At 42.5% G+C, this 11,425-nt stretch overlaps 1 protein-coding gene across 1 annotated transcript; it reads left to right on the top strand.

Annotated features, from left to right (window-relative positions):
- The first annotated feature begins 8,281 nt into the window (after window positions 1-8,281).
- Window positions 8,282-9,291, top strand: LOC141740157 (ostricacin-3-like). The gene is made up of 2 exons (XM_074578385.1): window positions 8,282-8,989; window positions 9,096-9,291. Exons 1-2 carry the CDS (start codon window positions 8,932-8,934, stop codon window positions 9,254-9,256), a joined length of 219 nt encoding a protein of 72 aa, XP_074434486.1. The 5' UTR covers window positions 8,282-8,931; the 3' UTR covers window positions 9,257-9,291.
- The last annotated feature ends 2,134 nt before the right edge of the window (window positions 9,292-11,425 follow it).

Here is an 11,425-nt window from a genome sequence, read left to right as displayed (position 1 = left end):
CTGCCTGTAGACTGGCCCCATCCGTACCATTAAATTCCCTTATTTTCCAAAGTGGGAAGGTTCAATGCATCCAATGGACCCAGCTGGCGTCTTTTCATTGCTAAAGTCTTCCCAACACGCTGGCATCGCTAGCTGGTCCAGGACAAAAGGGACTAAACCCCATTTTATTTCCATTTCTATTTGAGGTTCTCCATATTCACAATCTTCCCTCTGCATTTCCTTTGATTTTATGTAGCTCTTACCTAAAGTGCCTTGGAGCATTAAGAGAAGAACAGCAAAGAAAAGGGAAAAGATCTTCATGTCCGAGTTCAGTGCCACCAAATACAACAGCCACTAAGAAAAAAACCAGAAAGAGGTTATGCATTTCTCCTACATTTGTCATTAGCTAATCCAAACACTCTTTATGACATGTAAGCTGCAATTTGTTAATAAAAATTGTCATTTATGCAATAGAGTAAATCTTCTAGAACAAATCTTTTGAAATGCCACTTTCAGAGGAAAGATATCTTTGAAAGCATGTTGCATAAGATCAAGAAAATGCATTTATGCCTACAAAACATAAAAGAATTAGATGAATATTGTGGTTTTCTTTCCATCAACCTGGATGATATAATTTAAAAAAAAAAAAAAAAGTAAGAAATGTGTAGATAATGACTTAAGCCATTCCAATTTCTCTGGATAATAAACACCCAGAAACTTTAATTATCCAAATAATAGTAATTTTTGTAGCATATGAGACAGTAGTAAGTCCTTGAAAATATCTTTATGGAAAAAGCTAAGGAGCTATTTATCCTCCGTCTCATAACACCTCTATAATGTGTGAAAAACTCAAAGTATCTCTTCACTGTCATTTCTTGCTGCAGATTCTAGTTAACTTTTGAAAATAATACAAACTACTATAATCATTCAGAATCACCATTATTGACCATAATAATCAGCCAAACACATTATTGAAATGGCAAACATTGTACATTTCAGTTGTTTATGAGGATTTAATTAAGCTGCAAAATTATAATTCAATTATAATGATTATTTTATTTCTAGAGAAGCAAAGAATATTATCAAAAAGATATGTATTTTTCTCCTTATGGGTTGAAACTGGTGTGGAAACTCTACACCTTCAGCTCACTCTAGAGGACTTCAGGAGAGGGGGCACGGTGGCCAGTCTGTCCTACCTGGTTGCTCTCAATGGGGAGTTCCGTAGCGCGATGTCTTGCTCCAAAACAACTGTCTTTATATATTCCTGATGATGACAGAGCTGCCACAGACCGGCTGGCCAAGGACATGGGCTTCTCACAGTGATTCCCAGCAGTCGAAATGTCACTTCCCAGCAGTCGATGGGAAATGGTGACCATTTGTGAACTCCCTCCCTTTTCTCTGGTCCATCAGTTGGCTCTTCCAAAAAGTACCACACCCCCACACCCCCTGGTTTGTGTACAACATATTGATCCATGGTGGGCTGTGAAAAAAAGGGCCCTGGGACATACATTGGAAACTGCTTGTTTGGCTCCAGCCAGGACCTAATTCTTCAGGGCTGTCCCATGGCCATGGTGCCTGGTGCTGATTGCAGAAAGGTCCTCTCTGAAGCCTGGAGATACCTACCCCAGCACCTAAACAGCTGTGAATGTTCCCTAAACATTAGGGAAGTGCAGTTTTTGCACAAGACTTTAAAAAAAACACAATGTCATGATAAGTCTTGAGTGCTGTAGATAATGTCTGGAGAGCAAAGAGGGGTTGAGCACCCAGCCTAGCTCAAGCAACCCTTCTGCAGCAGCTCAATCATACAGAAGAACACGCTTATCTGTGCTTATCTGCACCAAGAACATTTTCATTTTTCTTGCATTTACCACACCTATATTCTATTCATTGCAGAGGAAATAACTATTTTTTGAATAATTAAAGTTTCAGGGAGGCACGCACTTCCACGCACCCACTTTCTAGGTGGCCAAAGGAAACAACCTCTACAAAACATGCTTTGGTCAAACATGAGGACAAGAGGAAACGGCCTCAAGTTGCGCCAGGGGAGGTTTAGATTGGATATTCGGAAAACTTTTTATGCTGAAAGGGTTATCAAGCATTGGAACAGGCTGCAGGGAAGTATTTGAGGCACCGTCCCTGGAGGTATTTAAAAGACGAGTAGACATAGTGCTTAGAGATATTTTTTGGTGATGATTTTTGTCAGAGTTAGGTTGATGGTTGGACTCAATCTCAAAGGCCCCTTCCAACCTAGGCGATTCTATGGTTCTATGAGCCCCCGTAGGATTAGGACCAGAGAAACTGATGGCAGCCCTGCTGAAGGCTTCCTGAAGGACCCAGGTGAGTCCAGAAAAACGATGTTGCATTTTAATTATCATACTACTAAGAGTCTGGAAAAAAATCCCAACATCCTCGTACTCCAATCAGCCATCCAAGCAGCATCCACCTCCCCAGTCACCTGCCTGCCAGAAGAGGGCAATGAAGAGCTAATACTGAAATTTCTCTCCAAGAGCCTTCTTCAGTCAAGAGTAGGTAAATTATTCTGACAGCAGGGTTTTATGTATTTTCTTCTTAATTATACTGATGTCTTCTGATCCCCGGCGTTGGTATGTTAGTGAATTATGCTTTCTGACAGTCCAATCTCAAAGCCCTCAGTGTTTTGCAGCCTGCTGTGGACTCCTGCAATGGACAAGAGCCCAGTCCTCACTCTGAAAATCATACTGACCCTAACAGGTCACAGAGGCTGGTCCAGGGAGAAGGACCGTGGGATGTCTTTTGCCTCAGCAGCTGGAGACAGCCAACAATTAACGCCTAGGGAGGTGGGACACATTTGCTTCCTTTAGAAATCATCAGTCTCTGTGTCACAGGAGCCCCAAATACTGTTTACTTAGCCCCAAGTTATATGACAGGAAAAATCCAAACAGATTATTTGACTGCGCAGAAAGAGACAGCTATTTCAAATCCCATCCCTATGTTATTTAATTGATGGAACATGCATTTGTGCTTTACAGTAGGCAAGCACATTTGTTTTTATTGTTTGTGTTTGTTTTTTTTTCTTTGAAAAAAAGTCTTACTTAATCAAATGATGAAATACAAGGAGGCAGAAATAAATACTGTGAATATTAAATTCACAAATGGGTTCCTGGAGGCGCAGAGCTCTGAACTGAGCTTTTGGGATCTGGCAATCAGTCACCTCTTGAAAAGGACCTTGAAATGGGATAAAATTACTCTTTCCTCCTTTTTCCCTCTTTGTGCCTGTGCCGGCTGCCCAAACTGGTACAAAACAGAGCAATATGATATGATAATGAATATGAATCAAGAGAGGGATAAGGTTTTCAACTAATTAATCATATCTGTTGTTATACTTGATGTAAAACTTACTTTAAATTTCGTAAATATGGTAATTATCTGTTATTCTAATTACAGAATGTTATTATTGGTTCTAAATATTGTTTTGGTTACTCAAGCTCGCAAAAAGTATACTTTTGCCTAACCTGTTTCTTGGCAATTAAACACATATAATAAATGAATGAATATTGCATATTAATTAATATTGTATACTGGAAGTATTTTGACAGCTCTATGTCTTATGCAGTTTCTTTTCTCTGCGGTACTGCAAAGGATACTGTGTGGGGCCCTAAAAATCATGTTATTCTCTTACAGAGACAACAAGTGCAAGCACATATATGTATATATATAGATATGTGTGTGTGTGTATCAGTATGCCTGTGTATATGTACACATATATTCATAATATACAAATATTCTGTGAGAAATAAAGGCTGAATTTTCTAAACTGCTTTATATTTTATCTTAGCTGAAGAACACATGAATAGAAAAGACTAATCCAGATATTCTAATTTTCTAATATCCTAGTTTTACTCAAGAATAGCCAGGATATTAATTTAAGTAAATTTATTTAGTTACACATATACTATAATGATGGCGTTTCTTACTCTCCCATTTCCCTGCAGTCCACCTACCAAATGCACACTGATATATATATATATATGTATATATATATTTATATATTTATATATTTATATATTTATATATTTATATATTTATATATTTATATATAAAATGTTCTTAATGTGAGCCTGTGGAAGGACTCTTCTGGCTTTTTATCTCTCAGTATGCCACTGACTCCTGTGCTCTGTGAATATCCAGGTCTCATTTTTTTTTCTCACACTCAGACAAATGTCACCTGAGATTCCACCTGGCCTTCCCAGCTGCTCCACCAAGGCTTGGTCTCCTCTCTCCTGACCCATGTCCACCAGGGGGAGGTCTCAGACAGTCCAGAGCCCTGCAAATTGCTCTAGATGCTGGTGTGGAGGCAACGGGGTTAAGCCCTTCGTGTCTGTATTATCACCTCCGTCATGCTGCAGCTTACCTCTGATGATGGGATGTCCTCAGCCAACCTGAAGCCATAGAATCCTTTACCTTCCCTTTGTCATCCTCTTCCTCCAGTGTCCTCTGTGCAATGACAGGAAGAGTTGACAGACCTTTGGTACAATTGCCCAACGCTTGTCCTTGCGGCACATCACAATTTACAAAAAAAACCAAACAACCTCATGAAATCCAGCCAGGGAACAGCCCTGCTGTCCATTCAGTGGCCTTGGTGAGCCCCGTGGAAACCTGCCCAGACCTGACTTGGCCAAAACCTGCTTGGAAATCACAGAGTGAGCTGCCCCCTGCTCCCTCCGAACACAGAGGGTGGGCTGCACCTCTCCCCACACAGGGACCCCCGAGCTCAGAGAAGACATAAGCAAACAGGATTTGCCAGCTAATTGCAAAGCCCTTGAAATATGAGGGCAAATGTTGTTCTTGAGGAACCAGAGAGTGAAAAATCATCTGTACGTCTACAGAGCAACAGTAATATTTGTCTGAGCTTCACTGACTGTAATGCAAATCCAGATTTTACGCCGGATGGAGAATTTATCCAGCTGGGACAGACACATAGATTTAGACAATCTGAAAGTGGACATCTCGGCTACCTTCCTGTTCAGGGCACTCAAACAACCATAAAGCTGATAGCTGATCTTGAGGAAGATATTCACAGAATCATAGAATGGTTTGGGTTGGAAGGGACCTTCAAGACCATCCAGTGCCACCCCCTGCCCTGGGCAGGGACACCCCCCACCAGACCAGGTGTCTCCAAGCCCCGTCCAACCTGGCCTTGAACCCCTCCAGGGCTGGGGCAGCCACAGCTTCTCTGGGCAACCTGGGACAGGGGCTCACCATGCTCACAGTCAAGAATTTTTTCCTGATATCTCATCTAAATCTCCCCTCTTTCAGTTTAAAGACATTACCCCTCATCCTATCAAAGGGGGGCTCCTATTTCCAGCAGTGAGATTTCTTAAAATCATTCACATGAAGTCCCACAAAGAGAAACAGCCCATTTCCGTCCCCTTCCTCTCCCAAATGTGGCATCCCTCCTGGGCAGCTAGGTTTCTGGTCCTCCTGGTTACATGATCCAGAAGGTCTGTAAAGCACTGCAGGAATCACCAGGGGAAGTTGGCTATGTCCATTCTGTTGCACCGTAATAAAAATAAACGTGTCCCTGGAAACAGTTGTTACAAAGTGTAAATTCAGGACTCCAGAACTTCACAAAAGTTTTAGATTCCTCCTCCTCTTCCTTTAGTCCAAGGCGGCTTAAGCATGTTTACACATATGGCCCAATTCAACCGCTCATACAAGTTTTGGGCTGCTGCAGTACTGGGTTGCCTGAATCAGGAATTATCACAGCATTTTTTAAGGCAACACATTTTTTTTCCTTCACATAAAGAGGCCATAACCAAGCAGTCCCTGGGCACTCCTGCTCCAGTCCAACATCACCAGTGCAATTAATGTCCATGAAACCTGGTGCCACTCTGCTCCCATCTCCAGCACCAGCCCCACCTAGAAAATTACCCTTCTACCCTGCGTTCCTGCAAGTCTGTGTTGCTTTTTTCAAGCCACACATTTTTCCAAAGGGAATAGAGTAGACACAGTTCTGCAACTGTCAAAAGGGAAAACAGTTGGAACCTTTGGATGAGGGTACCACAGATCCAGACCTTCTGCCTGGTGGGACACAACAGAGCCAAGTGTCTGACGGCCAAGCTGAGAGCATCTGTGTGCATCTGGGTCTTCCCACCATCCTCCAACTATGGAAATGAGCTCCTCATGTCATGGGTTGACAAATCTGCTACTGCAAGGCATGGCTTGACTTTAAATTGTTGGCTCATAGGCAATTATTTGTTGATATCTTTTATGGGGTAAAACTGGAGCAGAGAGTGGGATAAGGAGAGACACATCCAGAGGAGACGGGGTAGCATGGGAGAGGGGGAAGGTCTAAAAGGAAGAAGGACCAGGCATCTTGTCAGGATGGGGATAAGGAAAGGTGGAAAGAAAGAACATTTCTTGCTGTTGCAGAAAGGGGCTGTGTGGGGTTTGTAATAACCAGAAAACCACATAAATTTGCCAGACTAAAGGTAAACCTGGAGGGAAGGTTTGGTCACCACTAGATGCAGGCGACAGGGAGGTCTGCATTTCTCCATGCCAAAAATCTCCTCATTTGACTTTGTTCACTGATAAAATCCATGTTAGAGATTCAGAGACTTTTGTTTTCAATGTGTTCCCTGTGAAAAAAAAAATGCAGAAAATTCCTTCTCTGTGCTGTGGTTGTGGACCATCAGGGGTTTAAAAACACATGGCCAGCTACATCGGTCGCTGCCATGGAAGAGGAGACTGAGCCTCAGCAGTCTCTTTTCACATGTGCTTTTCACATGTGCTACTCATCCTCCCTACCCTACCCTGGATTATATGGAATAAACTGTCAATAAAGATGTCCTGACAGAGGGTGGAGTTAATCATAGAATCATAGAATCCTAGAATGTGTTGGGTTGGAAGGGACATTTAAAGGCCATCTAGTGCACCCCCCTGCAGTGAGAAGGGACATCTTTAACTAGATCTGGTTGCTCAGAGCCTCATCAAGCCTGGCCTTGGATGTCTCCAGTTCTTCATAAGGTTTATACTTAGAGCAGAAGGGTTTCAGAAGCAGGAATTGCTGCTTCTGTGTCCCAGAAAGGACATAAACTGAGTAAAAGCAAACGTGCTTATGGCTCAGAAACTGTAAAATTTTTACAGCCTTTGAAGTAAATATTTAATGTTTGAATGCCTATATGTATACTGATCCATGTATATAATATGTATATACAAATATACATGCACAAGTATATAAAGAAAATTTGTGACTTCTGACTGGCGTTCAAAACTGGAAGGATCAGAAATGAAATTTCTTCTTAATAAACTGCTTTTCTTTCATAGAAAATTTGGGAAATAGATTATGAGGTTGGCAGGTGTGCTGATTATCCTGCCAGAGGCTGGGCAGCCTGAGAAAGGTTGAGTAAAAGTTGATATCGGTAAGGACAGTGAAACAATGGAAAAAACCAAGAATAATCCAGAGATGAAGCAGTAGAAATGAAAATGTGATCTATTATAATATTTTATATGAAAGATTGTATTCCTGCTATAATTTCATACCTCAGAATTTCATTATGCACTAGACTATTAACTTTGTAATTAATAAGCTGAGACGTAAGCAATGTTTATTCTTTTACTGACATGGGGAGGGAAGACAACCAGAAGGTTGGATGTAAAGGACAAAATGTTATGAAGGGAAGAAACAACCACGCTACTGCTGCAAATTAGAAGATGAAGCTGTGTACCAAAGGCAGAAAAAGGAGCCTGTGGGACCAAAAGGAGCAGTCATTGCATGTTTCCAGGTATTTTACGTAACCCTGTGGCCTAACGTATCTTACACAAATGTGGGTGGTCTAAGATAGGTTGCACAAAGATCAGGGACTTTGTGGTGAAAGCAGTCTCAAAGCAGACCCTCCTTTCTCATTGGAAGACACCAAAGTACCGGACAAATTTTTCTGGAAAAGGCTTTTTTTAATTGGCCCATGAGTGGACTGCCAGCATCCCCAAATCTTTACATAAAGAGGCGTGTTTGGGTCTGGAGCAGCCGCTGGAGAAGAGACAGACAGCACTGGTGATCCTCCACCTCCTCCACTGGTAATTCCTTGCCTGGTTCTGGCCAGGCACCCTCACCTTTTCGCCTCTATACACTTCTTTTCCTTTCATTAATCTCAAGTTTAATGAGTATTCTGCTTTCATTAACCCCTTCCTTCTAATGACTCCAGTGCGTCCAGGCTGTATGTGTCCTGCAGAACCGTGGGTCACTTGTGGGGCTTGCAGAAGGAAACTGTGTTTGCTGACCTCCAAGAGGAGTGAACCCAGAAACCTTCACTCAAGGCATCAGAGAGGGCTTGTGGGTTAAGAAATGTCTAGCTGCCTACAGAAACAGGCATCTGGCCAGCCCAGCACTTCAGAGTTGCATTTTGAGCTACATATCTTGCCTGAATTCCAGTAATATTTTGAGGCAGTTGTCACCTTAATTGATGTTCAAGTGACACAGACGTCTTTTTTAGACTTTCTGAAGGACAACCGTTGGTTCAGTCTCTGAACACTTTGTGAACTACATTGAAGTGAAGGTGAATAATCTGTGGGTCTGTATTAGTACCAGAGTAACCCATCTGGTGTTGAACAGATCCGGAATATCTTTTTTTTTTCAATGCAAGAAGACCAATATTAAAAAGCAAACCCACAATAGAATCTCAAAATAATTTTGGTTGGAAAGGAGTCCAAGAGTTTCTAGTCTGAATCCATGCTCAAAGCAAGGCTAATTAGGTCAGGTTGATTAAAGGTATATTCAGTGAAATTTTTACTATCTCCAAGGATGCAGTTTTCACTCTGTTTTTCATTCAAGTCCACTGTATTTTATAAGATTTTGGCTTTGGTCACTCTGGGCATGTTTTAAGCATCTCCCAGTGAGGAGGGAACCCTCCAGTGCCTTTCGGTCTTGTGGTCTCTACTCATTACAGGTAAGGAATTCACATCCCAGCTCTGACCATGAGGATCCTTTACCAGCTCCTGGTTGTCCTCTTCATGATGCTCCAAGGGGCTGCAGGTAAGGTGTGAGGGGGGTAGAGAGAGGAATTAGAGAGGGGAGAAAGAGAAAGCATCCGCTTTCGATCGCTTTCATGATAAATGACTATTCTCTTTCCACTGTGCAGGTCAGCACTTCATTCCTAGGCCATTTGATCCTTGTGCAGCCCAAAATGGACGCTGTTTCCCAGGGATATGTCGGCGGCCATATTACTGGGTTGGAACATGTGTTAATGGATTCTCTTGCTGCAGAAGGTATGTAGAAGTGCAGGGATCACCATCACAATGACTGATAGCCTCCTTAGCTTTTGTCCAGAGCAACATCTTAGAGGCACAGTTCCTGACACCATCCAGTCTTCCATCTCCAATGCCAAAGCTGCTGGCATAGACGGTCCTCAGGGGACGTTCGCTCTGGTGCCGTGAAATAAAGAGAACCTCACTGCAGAAAAGCTACCGGTAGGTAACCTGAGACTCTCTCTTCTTCACTGTGCAGGGGGTGGCGTGCCTGAAGGCTGCCTGGATACTCCTTGGAGATCCTTTCTGCTTCTACCGAATGGCCTCTGAATTACCCTGATCCCATTGTTCCTGGTGGCACCAGTTCCTGCTGCAACGAAAAGCTCTCAAAAATATTCCTTTGCAGTGAAGCAAACATCAGTATCTGCAAAAACATAAATATAAACCAGGCAACACCATGGAAAATATTTCTTTCCCTCCCTTTAATAAAATCAGTTACAATGACATTCATATGTTTGAAGCTTGGGTGTTTTTTGTAGGGAAGGAGGGGATGTTTGTCAGAACTCTTGCACCACGGGCAATAACACACGGGTGGGCTTGTGGCTCTTACAGCTAGACATTTCTCCTCTTGCACCCCATCACCCCCCAAGGGAAAAGGGAGGTCATTTCATCCCCCGCTTCCCAATAGCCATATCCCTGGAACACTCCTGCATTTACCATGGTATTTTTGTCAGGGGTGAAATCTAGCTTCCCTCTACGATGATTTCATGGGTGCTTGGGTCCAGCAGATACACATTCTGGTGGTTTCCATGCTGCTTTTTGAAGGTATTATGGTATTTTTGACTGAGATGTCAGAGACAGAATTCAGGCTTTCTGTCTCTTTTTCCCTGCCATCATGGTGTAGCAGTGTAGAAAATGCCAAGATATCTCCAGATGTTTCCTTCAGAGGGCCTGGAGGCATCTGAGAAATTTCACTTCTGAGGGGACCTCACGCAAGAGAAAACCAGGAACATTTTGTATAACACCAGACCTGCGACAGTGACACAAACTGGGAACAAGGGTACAAAGAGGGAAAGAGAAAGACACTAGCAAACACATTTCCAAGTTATAGATGTGCAACGTAATGATTCGGACATTGTCTTCTCAGAAGCACTGTTGTGTGAAAAGGGGCTAAGCGGTTTTTGGCAGAAAATAAACCCCCTTGCGTTCTAACACTCCTCACCGAGGTGGGAGGCCAGGTGTGGCTAGGTTTAAATTCTGAGTGATGCCCAATCCAGCACTATCAGTCCAATCGCGTTTAATACGTATTAAACTATTACGATTTGGATACACTAATAGTGGACTGCACCTTCAGTCTAGTCGTGCTCCTGAACTAGCACGGCCACTCTCGAGTCTTTGGTCACGTTCAGTGAGAAACCAAAATGACTGGCTACTTAAAAAAAGTGCAGTTTATTTAAGCAACAGATATATAGGTTCTTAGGGTTGCCGGTGATAAATACACTGTCTGCAAAGCATGTGCAAATGAAAGTATTGTTACATATACAAAACGCGAAACAAAGTTCTAAAGATACAGCCTGGCTATAAATGTAGAAAAGAGAGTCTCTAGAGAAATTTCTAAGTTTACCGAGAAAGCACTAGGTATAATCTAAGTCTTACCCAAAGGCGTCCCTATGGGGGGGAAGAGAGGCTCAGCCCGTCGACTGCTCCCAGAAGTCACTGATGTAATTCTTTGAGATGATGTCTTCCCTGGGTATCCCCCCTCTCTCGGGCTATTTTTATACTATTTGTTATCTTCAAGGTGGAGTTTGAGTGACTTTAGTCATACATACTTTTATTATGATTGGTGTAAATTTTTCTCGCTTCACAATTAAAGGTGTAATTTACGAGAAATTCAGTGCGCAGGCTCAAGAAGGAGTGGTCGCACCTTGGAGGTGGGTAGCCTTTGGGATGGAGGTGTGTTTTGGTATTATAATGACGTTATAATGAGCAAAGTTCGCACAAAGGACAGCATTTCATCAAAATTTGACAAAATGTTGGCTCCGAGTATCGAGCAGGCAGCTAATTGGCAGCTTATCTGTTTCCTGGTATCATCCCATTCCCATATCCACTATACATCATAAGGTAAAGCCGCAGAATAATTGCATCCTGTCCTGTACCTCATGTAGCTTATCAAGGAACCACAGATGTTGGATTCTTCATGCCAACTGTGGCTGTTTTCTACCTC

This window comes from Larus michahellis, chromosome 3 (genome assembly GCF_964199755.1).
Source record: "Larus michahellis chromosome 3, bLarMic1.1, whole genome shotgun sequence".
Classification (NCBI taxonomy): domain Eukaryota; kingdom Metazoa; phylum Chordata; class Aves; order Charadriiformes; family Laridae; genus Larus; species Larus michahellis.
This window is presented reverse-complemented; position numbering and strand designations above follow the sequence as displayed.

Bases quoted from the DNA above. Each gene is read 5' to 3' on its own strand.
- LOC141740157 (XM_074578385.1), top strand. From the start codon at position 8,932: ATGAGGATCCTTTACCAGCTCCTGGTTGTCCTCTTCATGATGCTCCAA. The intron at 8,990-9,095 runs GTAAGGTGTGAG...TCCACTGTGCAG, and splicing joins GATGCTCCAAGGGGCTGCAG to GTCAGCACTTCATTCCTAGG.